Here is a 20,754-nt window from a genome sequence, read left to right as displayed (position 1 = left end):
CAAAAATAAAATAGCTGTGATCTATACACACCTCTACATTAGCAACCCGCTGAAATTAAGGCACAGGCTCCTTAACCCTCTCTCATTACTTCAGGGCCCTTAGGCGCAACTGCACGTGGGACTGTTGGGACTGTTAGTACACTGGCTGTGGTCATTACAGTGAGATGAGAGGACATGTGAGCCCTTGTTGCTGTAATTTATCTCCTTGGAGCAGAGGCTGCATTTAGCATACCCTGCCTTATCAATGTATTTAAAACACTGTGACAGCGGGAAGCTGTACTCACGTCTGTTTAGACCTCCACCTTTATCCAGGCCCAGCTCCACTCACATCTCAGCCCTTCGTCAAGCTGCGCTACACAAACAGCATCCTTAAGCTCTTTGACCTCATCATCTTATCAGTATCTGGGCCTCATGTTTCATAGTCATAGAAGTTATCGCCACGAAATCATCCTCATTCTACTTTGAGTTAAAAAAACAACAACCTGCAACCAGATCCGCCGGTGTTCCGGGTTAATGTTAACGAGTGGCCGCGTTAACTGAACCGGAACACGGGCGGGCTGCATGTTTCATCACGTTATGTTTTTTCCTTCTAAATCGCGATAATGACGAAAGTTAGCAGTCGACACTTAACCCAGCAAGTCTGAACTGTAACGGAACATTACGTAACTTAAAGTTTAACAGAGGGAAATGAAGACAGTGTAGACATCTTAACACTGGTCGCTCGCTGGCTGGCTGGCTGGCTGGCCAGTTCACCCCCCCCCCCCAAAAAAAAAAAAAACTTCTACGGATCTACACGATTCACGTGGATGATATATTTTGAAACTGCGAATTTTGCTGAGAGGCGACAAGTTTGCAGGTATGTTAGTGTGTATGTAGCCTGAACGTAGCTGGTCCAACCTGAGGTCCCGGCACTCGTTGCAGAGCAGGCCCAGCAGGTCCCAGGTCAGCCTCTGACTGGCATCCAGGTGGCGGCTGGCAGAGTACGGTTTGACCTGGCTGAGCAGCACCTGGTCCAGAGCCTCCACGGCCTTGTCCTGCACAGAGTTCTCCGAGTCCACCACAGCCGGCAGCACACCCTGCAGCCACGCCTTCTGCACCAGGCTGCACTCTGGTTTAGCCTGGTGGTCAGAGGAAATGTATGTACTGCAAAACATTCAACACATTTTCTTCTCTCTTTATTTTATCTTTAAAATATTGTACTGTGTCTCCGAGCTGCTGGTTGAGACTCACAGCGAGCAGCTCTCCTACGCACTGCAGGGCCTTCTTCTTCACAGACACGGCCGGGTCCCTGCAGCGCTCCGACAGCGTAGCCAGGTTCTCCCAGCTCAAAGTGATCACGTTATGTTTCAGGAGACCCACTAGAGTCTGTGAACGGACGACAGAGCAGAGATTAAAGGGTCATCTGCACAGAAAGCCAGGGTGAAACACATACTGGCGGCTAATCATTATTTGTAACATGAAGCCGTCCGATGAAGCTCAGCTTTTCTGGTACCTGCAACGCCGATTTTCTCACATTCGTCTTTGAGTCTTTTACTCGCCGCAGGAGGAGAGCCAGGTTCTCTTTTGCTGCATTGAAAATACATCTATTTGAGTCAATGTGAGACTTTGAGTGTACACACAAATATGGAAACAGATCTTGCACATCTATTTACAAAATGCATACAATAAAAATAATTTGGTATGGTAAATCAGATTAGCTTCTCTCACCGTCACAGTCGGAGCAGTCTGTGCTGCTAATCTCCACAGTCCTAAACGGCAGAGTTCGGTAGGTTTTGTGTGTCTGCCGGGAACTAAGGCTTCCTGAAACACACAGTCACATCTATAAAACCTCAACACTTCAAATTATTTGCAAGACAGTGAACCATGAAGGCCTGGGTATCAAACTCCGATCAAACAAGATCTGACCATAATTTAAATTGAATCATTGAAAGAAATCTGCCAGTGCTAACCACAGCACCAGGGGGGGGGGGGGGGGGGGTCTGGTCCCAAGGGACTGCCCCGACTCACTGCCAGATTTAGAAACTTTCTGTTGCTGCCGTTACACAGGTCAGACCCAGTCCTCCACCAGCCCGTCGAGACTCCCGATGCTGGATTTTGTGCTGTCTGGATTCAACTTGCTGCAGCTGCTGACTGACATTTCTTCTCCCAGAGTAGCCGACTGCTCTCCTGCCGGCAGGATGGTCTTGAAGATGATACGAAGCTGCTTTACGTTTTCTCATTACTGCCACTTTGGATTTAATCTAATTGATCAACTAAACTTTACAGGGACCACACAGCCCCCGTTTAGGGATTTAGTTAACACATAGATGGCTAACTATAGGCGAACGCCACACATGTAGATTACAAGGTAGGCTTGCTATTTTGACCGGCTCTTAAGAGTTTCCGTAATTTGCTGCAGCTTTGTCAGTTAGTAGTTGGCTTTTTTTTTTTCTATAACAAGGCGATTAATACCAAAACTACAGAAATATTAAACCAGAGTTATCCTTCAAAAGCAAGGCTGAAATAAAGTGTGAATCTTATCTGTCTGGTAAGATTTCTTTCCAAGACCCTACGACAGGTCTCAAACCAAACTCTTCTCTATTCTGAGAAACACTTGGTGGGTTTGTCACCATCAGCCTCTGTGGTCAGTCAAACACCAAATCTGTAATAATGAAACAAGAGTGTACCTTCTGTGATTTTGCCTTCAAACACTGTCTGGGTTCCAGCTAAACAGAGAGAGTAGACAAGTTACTTCAGTGAAAATGTGTCCACAAAACAGTTTATGATCAGATCTTAAAATATATAAAATACATACACCCTTACATTTTCAAATAATTCAAAAGAGTTTCATACTTCAGTGCAACAAAGTGCATTGTCTACCGAAACGGGTCCTGGTTTCAGATCCAAAAGTAGCCCAAATTCTTCACATCTACATTGACCTTACAGGGGAAAAAATGTCTATTTTCAAACTTCTACCAGTCCATGGTGTGCGTTTTCTTACTGGCAGAGAAGAGGTTGTGGACTGCCCGGGTGACGTTGAGCGAGGGCAGCTCCAGACATTTGGCGAGGCAGGCCAGGGCGTGGCCTTGGACTGTGGACGAGTCGTCCATCCGCCGAGCGAACAGCAGGTTCTGGATCAGGAACTTGTGAGGCAGGAAGCAGGAGAGCTCCGGGTCCTGACACTCCTCCGGCCTCCTCTCTGGCTGCTCCAGCAAAACCATCACTACGTCCACGGAAAACAGCCGGGACACCATCTACAGAAGCCAGCACAGCACACTGTACACACCCACTGATAGGCTGTAATGAAGCCTGACTGATATTTAGACAATGGCTACTGATAACGAACACTCAATGGGGGATACTTGCAGCCCTTCTAGAGGCATTAAACGGTTACATTTTGTTTGTTCATTTGAAATGACTGCACTATGGCAGAAAAAGCGGTACAGCCTATTTCCCCCAGTGGCTTACTTATTAAGCAGGGCTGTTAAATTGTCATTTACAGCAATAATCTAGTTATAGGGGAACTACGCCCATTTTCAAAAATCACACATGTTATTCCTATGGTCTAAGACACCTGAACAACTCTTCCAAATGCCAAAGATGGAGCGCTAAAATGGCTTGTGATCGGCTTATCCTCATCCTGCAGTGTTTATTAAAACAGTTTAAAAACTGTGTTCTGAGAGTCAGTGATGTTCATGTTTGCAATACAGAAGAAGAGAAGTTCTGCAAATCAACTTGTGCAATCATCGGTATGAACAGAAACGTACAATCATCATATACAGTGCCTTGCATAAGTATTCACCCCCTTGGACTTTTCTACATTTTGTCATGGTATAACCACAGATTCTAATTTATTTCATTGGGATTTTATGTAATAGACCAACACAAAATAGTCCATTTGGAAGTCGGGGGAAAGTTTACATGGATTTCAAAAATATTTACAAATAAAAATCTGAAAAGTGTTGAGTGCATATGTATTCACCCCCTTCACTGTATAACCCCGAACAAAGATCTGGTGTGACCAATTGCCTTCACAAGTCACATAATTAGTAGATAGGTCCACCTGTCTGAAATTGAATCTCAGTGTAAATAAACGTGTTCTGTGAAGGCCTCAGAGTTTGTTAGAGAGCATTACTGAACAAACAGCATCATGAAGACCAAGGAGCTCACCAAACAGGTCAGGGGTAAAGTTGTGGCGAAGTATGAAGTAGGGTTAGGTTATAAAAAAAAAACATCCCAAGCTTTGAACATCTCACGGAGCACCATAAAATCCATCATCAGAAAATGGAAAGAATATGGCATAACCACAAACCTACCAAGAGAAGGCCGTTCACCCAAACTGACAACCCGGACAAGGAGAAAATGCATCAGAGGAGCAACCAAGAGGCCCATGGTAACTCTGGAGGAGCTGCAAAGAGCCACAGCTGAGGTGGGAGAATCTGTCCACAGGACAGCTAGTAGTCATGTACTCCACAAATCTGGCCTGTATGGAAGAGTGGCAAAGAGAATGAAACTGTTGAAAAAAAATTCACCCAAAGGCATGTGGGAGACTCAAAGATCAATTGGAAGAAGGTTCTTTGGTCTGACGAAACAAAAATGTAGCTTTTTGGCCATCAGACTAGACGCTATGTTTGGTGAACACCAAACACTGCACATCACCACAAACACACCATCTCCACCCTGAAGCATGGTGGTGGCAGCATCATGCTCTGGGGATGCTTCTCAGCAGCAGGGCCTGGAAGGCTTGTAAAGGTAGAGGGGAACATGAATGCAGAAACATACCCCCAAATCCTGGAGGATAATCTGACTCAGTCTGCAAGAGAACTACGACTTGGGAGAAGATTTATTCTCCAGCAAGACAACGACCCCAAGCATACAGCAAAAGCTCCATAGAATAGTTCCAAGACAACAAGGTGAATGTTCTGGAGTGGAAGTCAAAGCCCAGAACTCAATCCAATCCAGAATTTGTGGCTGGACTTGAGAAGAGCTGTTCACGCGCCCGATCCCTGAGCAACCTGACAGAGCTTGAGCTGTTATGAAGAAGAATAGAGAAAAATCTTAGTGTCCAGATGTGCCAGCCTGAGTGAGACACATCCACACACACTCAGCGCTGTGATTGCAGCCAAAGGTGAATCTACTAAATGCTGACCTGAAGGGGGTGAATACTTAAGCAATCTTTACTTTACCTTATATATTTTTAATTAATTGACATTTTGTAAAAATCTGTTTTCACTTTGATATTAAAGAGGGGTTTTTTTTGCAAATTCTTAAAAGCCAAATTATATTGACCATGATTTCATGTATAAAAGCAACAAAAGGATGAAACATCCAAGGGGGGTGAATACTTATGCAAGGCACTGTATTGGTGTGTGAATCATGATAAAATGTCTGAGGGGACAATTGTGTTACCTTTGAGCTTCTGGAGAAGATAAACAGCCACTTAATGAAGCTGGCATAGTCTGTACTTTCCATCTGGGACGTCAACATACCCACAGCTTGGGATCCATGGCTTCGACACTCGCTCTTCTCCACCATCTAAACATCCACAGCAGAAACATTATATCCCAGCTATACTAATGAGTCAGATAAAAACAATCTGAAAGCAATCTATTCTACCACTACAATCGTCTGTAAATATCCTTGCATGTGATGTGACTGCCTTCATAATTTTAAAGGGGACATATCAGGGTCTTTTTCAGGTTCATCCAATAGACCGTATACAAATAGTGGCTGTAGTCATCGTGACGTCCCCCATTGGTTTGGGGACTTCCATTTTGAAGCCTTGAATTCGACAATTTCGCTGTCGCCATCTAGGATTACGGCCGTTGCCATGTTTTTTTGCAACCGATAAACAGAAGTTTCCATATTTGGAATGCAGAGGAGTGATGTAGAGACGTCCGATAAGTCTGGTAGCGGCAGCAACCTGTCAATCACAGTGAGCCCGCAATTAAATATATCCTGCTGTATGGACTCTACTCTAAATGGACCGTAATTTACTAAGTGAACATCATGCTGTATTGAAGCAGACTTTAAAACTAGAGATTCTTTAAGCCCCCGCTCCTGAAAAAAAAAGCCCAACCCTAACCCTAACCCAGTCTGCTCTGCTTGTGAGAAAAACATGATGCACCTTCGCAAAGTATGTTTGTGTGTGTGGGGGGGGGGGGGGGAAGAGAGAGAGAGAGAGACAGAGCGAGATATACATACACACACACACACACACACACACACTAATGAGCTTGAAGGCAGGGGAGCCAAATGTGATTGGCTTGTTGAATCACATGTCTTCTGATCTGAAGAAAAATGACTGGGTTGTATTTCACAATTTGTGGGTTGGTAAGCACTCCAGATAGACAAATGTATGACAGTTATAATTTTGGCAGCTATTTAGGATTTAGACAAAAATGCTCATTAGTTTGTCACATTTTCTTTCTTCATGTTTTAATCCACAGAAAGGAATTACATATTAGTTAACTTTTCACCATTACTTTTGGTCAAATGTTTGTTCTCTTATATTTTGTCAGATATTTTTTCAATTATTAAAAAGTACTTTTTTTTACTAATCAGATTATATCAAATGTTTCCAGTCAGTCACTTTGGTCTAGCCAAAACCAATAATTTTGTCATTTCACATAAATGACACAGGTTGAATGACAATCAACACAGTTGTCCTCAAGTGATGCGCGGGACAGTGAGCAATGAGAGAGCTAAATCTGTCAATCAACCACCCGACCCACAAGTCTCAATTACGCATTAGAGTAGCACTATTGTCAGGACTGAGACAAGGATCTAGACAGACTTAGCGCCGCTGTCATGGCGATGTGCGTTTGAAACAGCGAGAGCAATAGAGTGAGGACAAGAGAGGATGGACGGTGAAGAAAAAGACATTTTTAAGTAAAGCTTTAATATTTTAAAACTCTGCTTTTTTTACGGCAACAATATTGCAGATTTGATATTGTCGCCGGTAGTGTTAAATGACATTGGTGCCATCTCGTCATGGGAAAAAAGGTTGTTTTTAAATCAATGAAATTAACCCTGATGCACAAGCACTGAACAGTGAGTTTTTCATGATCTGTCGCCTTGAAGAGATGAAGAGTTGACACAAACAGGAATTGTAATACTGCTGAGTGTTTGCTGGAGGATTCACCTGGAAGCAGATATGCTGCAGGAGGATTTGCAAGATAGGCAGCGCCAACTCCTTCTGCTGCTCCACAAGATGACTGTAATCAAACACATAAATCATGTACAAAGTCAAATATGACTCATAACATGTCGACAGTTAAACGACTAGAAAGTAATCAACAACCAAGAGATCCTGATGTGCAGCATTCCTTCTACCAACAGAAATAAAGGACTGATTAGGAGATGGGAGTTGCTTGAAGTCATACATTTTTACATTATGCTTATTACAGTTGTAATGTATGATGCAATTGGCCCACTTATTTAAGACAAATGTAGGTACCATATAACAAAAAATAAATCATGTTGACATTTTGGTGGCTTTTATAATACATCTAAAGATTATTTAAATATTATTTATTATTATTGACACATTATTTATTACTTAAATATGTCAGCTACATATTTAAGCAACATTAAAGTAAATATAAGTGTTGGATCGAAACTGATACTAGAGCTGTACCAACTGCATTTTTTTGTCCCGAGTTCCTTTCATTCACAAACGGGTTACAAGACAAATAAAATCCAACTAAAAATGAATTGCAGTAAATCACACTTTTACTAGCCTTATGTCTTCTTCATTCATGGTGAAGAACTTCCATACCGACGACATGGTGTGTGTGGTGTGTGTGTGTGTGTCGCACAGCTTCCGCTGCTGTGTGCACAATGTGAAACCATCACACGTGTGTCAACTTGACCAGCAAGAAAATTGGACATATGAGACGGATCGGCCAGTCACCTGTCATGACTGATCAGCTGAAAACCGGGCAGTGGCCAATCGATACCAAATGTTGATCATGATCTGGGCTTAAACCCCATGAAAACAGGCTAATGATCAAGCATCTCATTCTGAAATGTGTGGGCTCTACCGAGGCAAAGCTTTCATTCATTGCAGTCTGGTGGAGATGAAGTCCAAGAACATTCTTCACAAAACTGTGGAACCGTTTAAAATATTGAACGTCGTCACTTGTCTAAATCTTACTATATTGCACAGATTTGAACAAAGTAATTCTACAATTGATCAAAACACAGCTGTTTACCAAACAAAATGGATGGCCTGGTCACGGGTGGAGAGGATGGCCTGGCTGTGTACGAGGAGGGAGGGTTTCCCTTTGTTGGCTTTATTCATCATCAGGATCACGTAGAGAAGCCGGTGAAAGACCCTCTGCAGGGACTGGACAACAGACACATCAGTTAATATTAGAAACATCACTCTGTTATGAGTTTGACCTGTTAAACACTAGCTCTCGGAAAAAACACCTCAAGTAACATACTAGGGCTGAGTGGTATGACCAAAAATGCACATCACCTCTTATGTGTGGACATGCCGATGTTTTGCCGTTGTCGTATGTCTCAATTTAAATAACTCCTACATACCGTACCGGTTTCGTCCACCACCCTCATCAAGTTACATAGAAGACAATATGCTCCCAAACCTGCGACGCCGGGGGCTTCTGACGTTCCTCCGCTCGCCATGACTTTCACCGTTAAATGCTTTTAACCTGCTCCGTTCACGTGAACACACTACTGCTGTGTATCTGTTCACTGACACTTTGCATTGATATTCGGGGACTTGTTACTTGAAAAGGAACAGCAGCAGTAGAACTGTATTACACACTATGATGATTAAAGTGTAAGAGAAAAAAAAATACTCGATTGATCCGAACCGTGAGGGATACATACATACATACATACATACGTAGCGAGCCGCCAATGGAATTTGAAGAAGAAGCCCCTCCATGTACAGCTTCTTATCACCGTCTATGTAACATTGTACATTTATAACAAATACCACACATATTACGGTAATCAGCGTAATATTTTGCTGCCTGTTGAAGAGCAACAGAAGTTGTTTCGGCTGTGCGACGGCATACGAAAAATTCATATCGTACGGTAAATTGAAACCGGTATACCGCCCAGCCCTATAACATACCCAAAATTATTCAGGAATAGCTCCTCAGCCATATATACATATTTCTTGTCTCATTTGACAGGTATAATAAGAAATATGAATCTATTGTAATTAAACCTATTTTCATCATCTAAAATTGCTGAAAATATTTATCATACAATTTATTAAGTTAATGTGGCTATAAGGAAATAAATAATGTTTTGAAGTAAAACTCCCAGTCAACATGTAAACATTTCCAAAGCATAGAGACCACCAGAGTTTATCTTAAACATAAATCTCCCAAAAGGATCGAAATAGTAACTACTATTGATCAATATTCATATACAACCAGAGCTCCATGCTATAAAACAGAGAATTCGCTGTTTATCAGGATGATAATTCTATGACCCAAAACCACAAATATGACTGTAATCTATGAATCACTACTACAGAAACATCATGAAGACAGTTGACAGTGAGATCTGTGGATTATTCAGAGTACCTAGGACACTATCTGTCAAAATGTTCAGAACAGCTGCCAATTTAAATCAGATAATGCCAAACCAACAAGTGTGTATACTATTGGCCCACCGTGGACCATGATTATTGGATCTTACTTCTTTCTTGTCTCCGTGTTTTGGCGAGCAGAGCAGCTGCAGGCCATAGAAAGCCATCTCTGGAACACTCAGCTTGGTGATATCCCTGTGCAGAAATAACACAACGGTCAGCTCTCGCAAATCCTGCACACATTCTTTTATCAAGACGGAGAGAGAAGTGAAAGTTACAACTCACCGTGGAGCCGCAAAGGTCATCTCTCCGATAACCGGCTCAAAGTAAAGCAGCTTGCTAAAGATCTGCGAAAGAAACAAACACATGAAAACAATGCAATGTGCTACAGAGCGGGCGGGACGATGGAATCACTAGCTACCTCCGTGAAGTTGCCGACGCTCTGTGGTCTGTCTTTGAGCGGAAATGTCTGCAGGAGTTGGAGGAGGCTTTGAACCAGGAGAACCACAGCGTTTCTGATCTTTACCAAGTCCTGGGCTGAGAAATGAAGCTCCTCTTCCTCGTCCTCATCCACTTCCATCTGAGAATAACAGAGACAGGCACTTTTCATTTCCGGTACCCTCTACACTCCATTAGGGCCCTAAGAAATCCGCTTACAATTTTTTACAGATTACATTTTATTCCCCCCCACATTTTTTCAGTTGTGTTACTTCTGATTTTTACGATTCAAGCACATTTGTCATTTGTTACAAGAATATATTTAAAAAGTGGAATGAATATCAATTATTTTTTGTAAGTCTGAAGAAAATGGTTGTGCCGTCATATTACCACGGCCCTGTTAGCAGGTTTGAGTGATTTCAGATAGAGGACTTTACCTCTGAAGTTCTTTTAGGCTGTGGTTTGGAGCGTTTGCCGTCCGGCTGAGAGCTCTTCAGGCAGTCCTTCTTGCGCTTCTTTCCAGAGTCCTGAGGCCAGCAGTAAGAGGTCAAGTCTGAACACGTATCCAACAAAACCTCATGGAAAACCTTGGTGGCAATGCTCCCTGGAAGAAATACATATGTTGCGTATCATAGGCAAGGCAAGGCAAGGCAAGTTTATTTGTATAGCACATTTCAACAACAAGGTAATTCAAAGTGCTTCACATAAAACCATTAAAAGCATCAAAACAGGCAAAAGAAAAGGAGATTTAAAAACAATTAAGAACATTCATTAAAACATTAAAAAACAGTGCAAGAAATAAAATGCAGTAGTAAAATGCAGAAATGCAGGAAATTGATTAATATATGAATTGAATGTGGTTCAATTAAAGGCAGCAGCCAACAGAAAAGTCTTCAATCTTGATTTAAATGAGCTGAGGGTCTCAGCAGACCTGCAGCTTTCTGGGACTTTGTTCCAGATATGTGGAGCAGAAAAACTGAACGCTGCTTCTCCATGTTTAGTTCTGACTCTGGGAACAGAAAGTAGACCGGTCCCAGACGACCTGAGGGGTCGGGATGGTTCATAAGGTAGTAGCAGATCAGAGATGTATTTTGGCCTTAAACCATTCAGTGCTTTGTAAACCAACAGCAGGATTTTAAAGTCAATTCTTTGTTGGACAGGAAGCCAGTGCAAAGACCTCAGAACTGGAGTGATGTGATCCACCCTCCTGGTCTTAGTGAGGACTCGAGCTGCAGCGTTCTGAATCAGCTGCAGCTTTCTGACGGACTTTTTACAGAGACCTGTAAACACACCGTTACAGTAGTCCAGTCTGCTGAAGATAAATGCGTGGACAAGTTTTTCCAAATCCTGTTGAGACATAAATCCTCTAATCCTTGATATATTCTTCAGGTGATAGTAGGCTGATTTTGTAATTGTCTTGATATGGCTGTTCAGGTTGAGGTCTGAATCCATAACTACACCTAGATTTCTGGCTTGGTTTGTGGATTTTAACATCAGTGACTGAAGCTGAGCGGTGATTTTCAATTGTTAGTCCTTGGTACCGAAAACAATTACTTCTGTTTTATCTTTGTTTAATTGAAGAAAATTCTGGCACATCCAGTTGTTGGTTTGTTCAATGCAGTTACCCAGCCCTTGTATGGGATTATAGTCCCCTGGTGACATAGTTATGTAGATTTGTGTGTCGTCTGCATAATTATGATAACACACTTTGTTGTTTTCCATAATCTGAGCTAGTGGAAGCATGTAGATGTTTAACAGAAGAGGCCCCAGTATTGAACCTTGGGGAACACCACATGTCATTTTAGTCAGCTCCGATGTGTAATCAGCCACAGACAAAGTATTCTCGGCCCTTCAAGTAGGATTCAAACCAGTTAAGTGCTGTGCCAGAGTGTCCCACCCAGATTTTTAGTCTTTCTAGGAGTATGGCATGGTCGACCATGTCGAATGCAGCACTGAGATCTAGTAAGACTAAGACTGAACTTCTGCCATTGTCTATGTTTAAGTGGATGTCGTTGAAAACCTTAACAAGAGCAGTTTCAGTGCTGCGGTGCTGTCGAAAGCCTGACTGGAAAACATCAAAGCAGTTATTTACGGCCAAGAAGTTGGACAGCTGTTGGAAAACCGCTTTTTCAATTATTTTACTCAAAAATGGGAGGTTTGATATTGGCCTATAATTTTTCATAGTAGTCTTATCTCACCTTATGGAAGTTTGAAAACAGGTTTTTTTTTTGCAAATTTATTATTAATCCCTAATAATCTGCGAGATTATTACACCACTCAATAAATCGCAGATGTTTGAGAAAAAAAAAATTTTAAAAAGAAGAAAAAGAGCAGTTTCACTTGTCGTTGTCATTATTGCCGTGAATAAGCAAGTATCATGCTACTTCCTGTCTCTTCAAAGTAAAATCACAGGATGGACAGGACATCAATTAATCACAAAAGCATTAAAAACCCTGCTTCCATTTCCAACATCCTATCTTTGTGAAGCGGGATTTTCTGCAGTGACAGTGTAGGAAATTTGGGTTTAGAAGTGTGTTTTAAGAAATTATAATAGAAGTGATTAATAATTCATAATTGAGAAATCATAATTAGAAGTGTTTTGGGATACATCATTGAATATTCATAATTGTTACTAACAACTAACAATAAGTGTTTTAGAATTTGTAGTTAGAAGTGATTTGTAGTTAGAAGTGATTTGTAGTTAGAAGTGTATCTTAGTAGAATTTGTAGCACCTTTATATCTATGTATGTGAAACTTGTGAAGTTTTTGCCAAAAGTTGCAAATCCTCATCTTTATATAGAATCTTTATCATAAAAGTGTTAAGCCATCAAAGGCATTGAATGGATTTAGAATAGGAGAGGGAGAGTGACAAATTTTCTCGAAAGTGATTTGCAGGATCCACCAAGCCTGATGCCAGGAGGAGGCAACCAACATTAGCCAATGGGAATTAGGATGAACAAAAGAGGGGGAGTTTCGAACTGTATGAGGAAGGGCTGGGAAAGTTTTTCGGTCTCTTCTTGCTGTGCTCTCGGCATGGAAACATCGTTTTCCAGGCTGAGTTGCGATTAGCTTTTCCGCACGGATTTTATTTTATATTCTGTTAGCAGTGTACTTCATTGTGTAATTGTATTAGCTCCAGTAGAATTAAATTATTTTTAAATTGTAAACCAGTTTTTGGTAGATTTATTAAGAAGCGATGCTACTGTAAACAACAGTACCGCATGCTCTCCGTGGGGAAGATTCATCCTCCACAACAGCAATCAAAACTAAATTACGGAGACTGGACATAAGGAACAGACTTTGGGTGTCATTGTCTCCCATTACCCCCAGATGGGACCGTCTCATTTCAGAGAAACAAGCTCAGGGCTCCCACTGAGTCAGCGTTGTTGCGAGTTGTATTTTGTATGCATTTTATATTCGTTTTCATGCCGATCGTATCATTTTATTTCGTCGTGTTTATTGGCCACACCTTGAAGGCCGGTCCGTGACAATATTGTCTGACATCAAACCGGTCCGTGGCGCCAAAAAGGTTGGAGACTGCTGCTACTGGAAAATTATGTCATATTTGGTTTTTAGATTTGATGTATAACTATTGAAGCAGTATGAGTTTTGGCACACATAATTCACCAAAATTAAATACTGACGCTAATGACACAAGAGCAGTTCATGTTTTAAGTTAGATTACAGAGCATATATTAAAACCATTTTCACATGGTTCTATAGGGCTAACATAAATGTTAGCTTCTCCAACAAACTAACAACAATCACCTGGACTGAACTTTAACAAGGTCATTGAGTATTTCTTTCAATTCATTTTTACTGAATAGAGCTTGAACGCATCATAATGTAACTCAACGGCACCTCCATAGATTCGCGTTAGTCTGAAGCCCTGATCCAGAGTACATATGATATGTGCCATAGCGGTACAGTAGAAAAAGTACGATCACGTTTTCAGAATTTTGGTATCGATTTGGTTTTGAGGTTTTGGTTCTCATGACATCCAGTTTTGTTTGTGTCATGCACACACAAAGATGCATGTGTATACCAGTAACGCAGTACACATTCCTGTCCATGGTTTCACACTATTCCACAGAATTGTTTATTGCTCAACTGTTAAGTGAATAACACAAGCTGGACAGTATCGAATAACTCATTACAGAAAACAGATGAAACCTTATTGTTACAGTTTCAACAAATTTGACATTGTGGCTGCACCGAAACTACACGCCGACATTCTTTCATATATGTTTTTTGTTAGATTTCCTCACCTGGGATTCCCAGCAGCAGCAGGTAGAGTGAGGCTGCGTGCAGACTGCTCACCCTCTGCTGGACATTGGCCGTTTTGGCTTTTCCCGCCAGGACAAAGAAGGACAGCACGGCCACCAGGGACTTGATCGACACCTCGTTTTCCCCCAGAATCGCCCAGATGCTCTGCAGCGAGACAAGACAATGCTTACTGCTGCTACCAAAAAACAACAACAAAAAAGCACTGGTGTTTTGCATCAACATCAGAGCACACAGCATTTCGGGAAGAGCCACTAGGTTCGGTACATTTCAGTATATATATATATATATACACATTTCTATTTGTTTTCCGTGGAGCAGAGGATAGTGTTTCAGTGCTGGATCAGGTTTACCTGTGAAGCTCCATCTTGTTGGTCAGCAGCATGGGCAAGTAAACACTGGTACAAAGTTCTGAAGGCCTTGTCTCCACTGACTGCAAGTTCGTCCTCTATGGTGTCATCCAGTGGTTCTCTCTCTGTGAACTCCAAGTCCCACACTGCATCCACCCAGGCTAGAAATCACACCAGTTATCACATTACCCCCACCCAGTGATACAAAAACACGACAGACAGTATTTCAGAACTTGAGAGCTCTGTTTTCTGAGGGAAATTAAGAGCTGGTTTAGAGTAAAACCAAAATGTAAAACCAAAATGTATGAAAAATAATATTAAATGTAACGATTTATATGAACCAAAATGATGATATTTCCCCCAAACGGTGACGTCTGTGTCTTTTTAATGAAACAAACTTAAGATCTGTTGAAGGAGCTGCTAACACTAAAGAGTGCTGACGTTATCAGGAGTCGATGTGTCTTAATAACCTTACAACATGGCTTTAACACGTTTAGCAGTAACTATAAAGCTGTATTCTTTAACCTAATTCGGAAAACAGATAAGTTAATGCAAGCTAAACTAAACTGGGCTTACTTAACGTTACAAACGCTGTGATTAACGTTACACGACAGCTGCACAAAATGACAGTGAGTCTTCGTTAGACAGTTGTTTGCCGAAAACGCCAGTGGCTCGTCGCGACTTAGGTACAGGTCTGGAGTTTCGTTTTAACTGTGTTTTACTTCCAAAGCAGCCCGCATTGTCTAATTTGCAAGATATGTGAATGCAGTTGGTAGCGTTATTCTTCCTCTACACAGGACGGGGCACAAAACCCGGGAAATAGTTACGTTAGCTGTCAACATTGCTTGACAAACAGCCGGGAAATTCAATTAAGCGTGGTCTCTATCTACAATATAATAGAAAAGGTAATTTACACAATTTTACCTTCGGGAATTTCATTTAACCTCAGAAACTGCAGCGCAGATATCAAAGACATCTTGGTTAACGTTATATTTTGAATCAGCCCGCTCGACAGTTAAATACAGACTTTTACACATGCGCAGTAAAGATTTCTTCTTCACTGATGAATTTTACAGGTTAACTTCTTTCAGCTTCATTACCGCCATCTTCTGGTCAGGAGTATGGCCTGTTTGTTTGTTTTTGTTGTAGTAGAGAATGTAGCCTAAAACAAGAATATATACAGAATGACAAGATACATCATTGGTGACTGTGCCACGGTCGCCCCAAACAACTAGTACAATGGGAGAGAGAGGAGATTAATGATTTTATTCATATTTATTTATATATATATATATATATATATATATATATATATATATATATATACATATATATATATATATACATACATATATATATATATATATATATATATATATATATATATATATATATATATATATATATATATATATATATATATACTGTATGTGAACATTTAGATTGTAGTGATTGTGATTGTAGTGACCTCGTTGCTTATCAAAAAGTCACCAGGGTTTGTTCTGACACGTGCCATAAATAAAGTCCAGTTTCCAATATACGGTCGGTATTTTATTTCTCACATAACCAGAGGCCAACCACTTTCTCTGTCGTTATCCATTTCCTCTACATAGATCAAATAAATCATAATATTTACATTCATTAAATGTTGCACGGTCAAAAACAGTTTGCTCTGCTTACTCAGCAACGCTGTGCACCTTCCCTGTGTGTTTAAACCCTGTGTGTCCCCTGTCTCATTGTCGGTTGGTCTGTGGTGTTTCCTGTTGTGATTCCTGCTCTGCTCCCTGATTTTTTTTTGGACAATGATTCCTAGTATGTCTCTGATGTGATCCCTGCTCTTCTCTGCCATGTTTTCTGTTTTGTAGTTTTGTTTTCTTGGATTTTTTTTGTTATACATTTCTTTGATTCCCCTGCTCTAGTTTTTGTGTTCGACATTTTCCTTAGGAATTAAAGCCACCATCATTCAACCCTCTGTTCCACTGTGTCTCCCTGCATTTGGGTCCATCCCCTATTACCGCTTTGGCCTTCGAAACCTGACAATGGAGCCAAATCCAGGCCAATAGTTTTGATCATTTGAAAACAAATTTGAACCTGAAAGTTCAAGTTGTGGTCTTGAACATTGAAAAATACAGCAATGTATTCAAAATAAAAATAAGTGAATGAAAAGGTTTTTTGGGTTGAATATAATTTTGATTCTGTTCTGGAATTGTTTTGAATAAAATATTTATTTTCATTTTTCAGTTTCATATATATTTTGATATTTGAGGTCTCATATTTTTCAGTTTCAGATTTTACATTTTCAGATTCAAATCTTATTTCTTACAGTCTAAAATCATTTCTTTTCAGTTTACATCAGTGCGCTTCACCATTGTCCGGCTGGGGTCTACGACACGATTGGCTTGCAGACCTGAGCATTGGAATCTGTCTGGCCAGATTCTTGTTGTTGAATAAAGCATCAGTACAGAAACACAGGTACCATCCCAAGTTGGATGTTGGGGATTTAATACTGCATGACAAAAGACCACGCCTCATTGTAATCAGCCTAATGAAAGAGATGAAAACGTTTTAAAAAAGAGTTTGAGTTATAAATCATAAGCTTCACATAACCCATAAAAGATGACTATGTGACTTAATCAGGACCACATAAAATGTCACATCAAGGGATGGCTGCACTGGAGTACTCTGACAGATTCAGCCCATAGAGACAGTATACTGCCACACTTAATGGTTTTGAGTTTATCAATGAACAAAGTTAACTTTTAAAAGGAACATTGCAAATGGAACTAGAAATAATCTGAATCTATTAATGAGGAATCTGATTTAATTACAGTCAAATCCTTTATCTAGCCCCACATTTACACCTGGTAATAAGCTTTTTCCTTGACTAGTTTCAGCCGGGCTCTGCCCTCCTAATTTGATTTGCAAATTAGGAGGGCAGAGCAGTCAACAAACATGGTGAACATATCAAGACACAGACCATATGTTAATACCAGGGGTAAACGTACCTCAGTGCCCTGTACACTCGGATTATTTATAATTTTATATGTTTGGATCACATTGAAACACTCAAAAGGATACTTTTCAGAGAATTTGAACAGCAAAAACTAACATATAAACATATATATCTGTGTGACCAAGCAGACTTGTCCAGACGTGTCCATGCCGCCACTACGCTACAAGTGGTAGCATAGCAATCTACCGTGCATTGGTGGAACTCACCCTCCAAACTTGTCTTTCAAATGCTGTCCACAGCTGTCCAAGTGTCCATCTGGGAGCATGACCAAAGTTGTATTGATGGTGAACTAAAGGGTTCATTATGTTTCAAACTAAATTGGTCTTATCATCGAAACCTGCCTGAAGGCAATGTGGCAGAAGGCAAGGCAAGTTTATTTGTATAGCACATTTCAACAACAAGGTAATTCAAAGTGCTTAACATAAAACCATTAAAAGCATCAAAACATAAGGCAAAAGAAAAGGAGATTTAAAAACAATTAAAGAAACAGTGTAAGAAATAAAATTCAGTCGTAATAATGTGCGTGACTGTCAAGATTGTCTGTTTCAGAAAGTTCCGACAATTGTCAGAGAAAGTTATGAAATAGGAAAGGAGAAGAGGGGGGGGGGGTTAACTGTAGTTGCTATTTGATGACCCACTCTGTTTGAAACATACTGAGGCCTTTATGCTAGCAGTCACTGGACCACCTTCCAGAAGGATCCGGTCAGCTGAGCGTGTCCATCTCTTTCTCCATAGCCTCCATGTTATTCTCCAGACTGTACGTGGCCCATTTGTTGAGCCTGCTGTAAAGAGGCAGTCCTTTATTCTCCCTGTAGAGGTAGACACCAGTCACCCTGTTCCAGTTGGTTCTACAGATGGGAACGGCACTCTGGTGCTCAGCCAGCTGCTCCTTCTCCTCCGCCTCCAGTGCCACAAAGCCAAAGAAGCTCTTCACGTTCTCCGCAGCCAGCAGGCGGGCGTGGACAGCCGCAGTGCGCTGGAAGAGGGTCTTTTCGTTGGAGCGGTACTGGGACCAGTAATTCTCCTGCTGGTAGCCAAGTGGAGAGGAGCAGCGCTTCATGCACAGCATCAGGAACACCGTCAATGACATTACTGCCACCAGCAGCCAGCCTATGAGCTGAAAAGAACAGAGAGCATTGAGGTCAACACCATTAGTAGGTTCTGAGGCAATGGATCGGTTACATTTGTGTTTGCTGGTTCATATTTTTACCTTTGTCTACTCTTCCCCTCTCTAACAACCCCGCAGGAAGAGCGCTGGGCCTTGAAGCAAATTTTACATAGTGGCCAAAAACGATGGAATTACAATTTCCGGGGACCTTCATGTGATGCCACTGTGCCCAAAGACACTTTTTTCCCCATAGACTTACATTTGGAATGAGATGTCTTTAATTTTAGCCATAAAGCTAAACATTTTATCGTAGCGACTATATACTAAAATAAGTTGACAAACATAAGTCATTGCTCCACATGTGCCAAAAAGTTCAACTTGTTCCATTAATGTAGCTTCAGAAATAAGCTACACAATGAAACTATTCTTGTCACAGTGTTCAGTGACTCTGTGGAGCCTCCTGAAGTATTTTCTTCACAGTCAGATTGCCAGGTTTGGTGCTATTACGACCAAAACCTTTACTCAGTGACCACACTGTATCTGGCAACCTGCACCGTAGGCGGGGATGATACACAGAAGCACGAGGCAGATGGATACAGCTGTTGTGCATCAATAAATAGTTCCAGCACGTAAGGCTGTAGGTGTATTTTTGAATTTCGCTGTTTCCATCTGCCTCCAGTCTTTATGCTAAGCTAAGCTAACTATGTCCACACTCCAGCTCTATACTTAAGGAAAAAAAACAAGATTGGTTTCAAGCCTCTCGCTTATTTTTTTGGAAAGAAAGCAAATAAATGCCTCCCAAAATGTGTCGGTATTCCTTTCATGGGATTTGATGGCAAATAAGATCGAAAGTAGCAGCTGGTGTTTATTTTTGATTGATATTTAACATCCCTTACTTGTGTGCACCTGTAATAGCTACACTAAACCTGCAAAAAAATAAAATAAAGTACTCCACTACCTGAGATTCATATTTCAGTCGTCGCTCAACTTCAGCCCAGAAGCGTTGCAGCTCTGTTGGAACACTGTCTTGACATGGGAATTTCGCCATTACCAACGACCCCTGACCTGAGGGAAAGCCCTCCAGTGTGCCGGGGTCAACGAACTCGCTGAGGGCACACATGTACGCCTGGCCCTGCAGCAAAGAGAAAACTACCCATGTTATCGGCGCCACCACACCTCGACCGATGATGGTTCCCAGCAGCGCAAAGGCAGAGGCTCCCGACAGCTTCCGGCACCTTCTGAGCCGACACTCAGACACGAGGTCCCACGTGCTCTTGTTCATCATTATTCCAACGAGGAAAAACGCCAGCGCCGGAACACCAATGGAAGCCAGGCCGTAGAGGTAGTTCCTCCCAGACGAACAAGGACATTCAAAGGCGAAAACGTTGAATGCAGTCTGGCTGGCCACAGTGCCCAGTGCAATCAGACCGTTGAAGATCATCACATCTTTACTCTTGAAGAAGAGAGACACAAACTTAAAGTTCTCTGTGACGAGTGCTGCAGCAGCCATGTTTGGATGTTGTGTCTTTACTGAGGAGAACACTGAAGAGCTATGAGTTTCGTTGACAGGACTGTCAGGCTGCAGACAGAGAACGAAAAGGAAAATAAATAGGAAACAATAAGTTACAGATTTTTACGGTTTTAAACGAGCAGACCGCATTAATTATTACTGTAGTCTGAATGACTGTTTTGTAATGAATGGATTCAGTTTAGTTGCAGAAAATAAGTCTAACACTTATGTCATACTTACTCAATCAACAAAGAAGCCAGAGACCGTGGAAAACAGACTGAGATTAATGTTATGTTTTTTTTACATATAAAAATGCTGCCACTTTATTGAAAACAAAGAATGTAGTCATGCAAACTCACGCCCTGGCAGTGTCCTGAGGCTGGACATGTGACTCAGACTTTTTAATCCATTTTCATCATCCAGTGCAATTTCAGGGAAAAACTGTACTGAGAAGTCCCTGCTTTTGCGTGCAACTTTGAGGCTGTGTGAGCAGTCTG

The 20,754-nt window shown here is 41.3% G+C and overlaps 2 protein-coding genes across 2 annotated transcripts in view; both read right to left on the bottom strand.

The window, feature by feature from the left end:
* Positions 1–15,637, bottom strand: part of ncapd3 (non-SMC condensin II complex, subunit D3) — a 45,188-nt gene extending 29,551 nt beyond the window's left edge. Inside the window, exons 1-16 of the mRNA XM_079279974.1 lie at positions 15,551–15,637; positions 14,630–14,787; positions 14,261–14,423; positions 10,429–10,595; positions 9,975–10,133; positions 9,839–9,900; positions 9,664–9,748; positions 8,196–8,329; positions 7,124–7,196; positions 5,389–5,514; positions 2,981–3,233; positions 2,667–2,705; positions 1,708–1,800; positions 1,493–1,566; positions 1,231–1,365; positions 898–1,118 (exon numbers count right to left, since the gene is read on the bottom strand). Coding sequence (XP_079136100.1) covers positions 898–1,118; positions 1,231–1,365; positions 1,493–1,566; positions 1,708–1,800; positions 2,667–2,705; positions 2,981–3,233; positions 5,389–5,514; positions 7,124–7,196; positions 8,196–8,329; positions 9,664–9,748; positions 9,839–9,900; positions 9,975–10,133; positions 10,429–10,595; positions 14,261–14,423; positions 14,630–14,787; positions 15,551–15,602 — 1,994 coding nt within the window. The 5' untranslated portion in view covers positions 15,603–15,637. The remainder of the gene's footprint in view (positions 1–897; positions 1,119–1,230; positions 1,366–1,492; positions 1,567–1,707; positions 1,801–2,666; positions 2,706–2,980; positions 3,234–5,388; positions 5,515–7,123; positions 7,197–8,195; positions 8,330–9,663; positions 9,749–9,838; positions 9,901–9,974; positions 10,134–10,428; positions 10,596–14,260; positions 14,424–14,629; positions 14,788–15,550) is intronic.
* Positions 15,638–16,959: 1,322 nt separating this feature from the next.
* LOC306786043 (calcium homeostasis modulator protein 2-like) lies at positions 16,960–20,754 on the bottom strand. The gene is made up of 3 exons (XM_079280670.1): positions 20,617–20,754; positions 19,706–20,326; positions 16,960–18,756 (listed from the first exon to the last, which is right to left on the bottom strand). Exons 2-3 carry the CDS (start codon positions 20,255–20,257, stop codon positions 18,343–18,345), a joined length of 966 nt encoding a protein of 321 aa, XP_079136796.1. The 5' UTR covers positions 20,258–20,326; positions 20,617–20,754; the 3' UTR covers positions 16,960–18,342.

The sequence above is a fragment of the Melanostigma gelatinosum genome (genome assembly GCF_949748355.1).
Source record: "Melanostigma gelatinosum genome assembly, chromosome: 12".
Taxonomy (NCBI): domain Eukaryota; kingdom Metazoa; phylum Chordata; class Actinopteri; order Perciformes; family Zoarcidae; genus Melanostigma; species Melanostigma gelatinosum.
The sequence above is the reverse complement of the archived record's forward strand: the minus strand, read 5'-3'. Positions and strand labels throughout refer to the sequence as shown.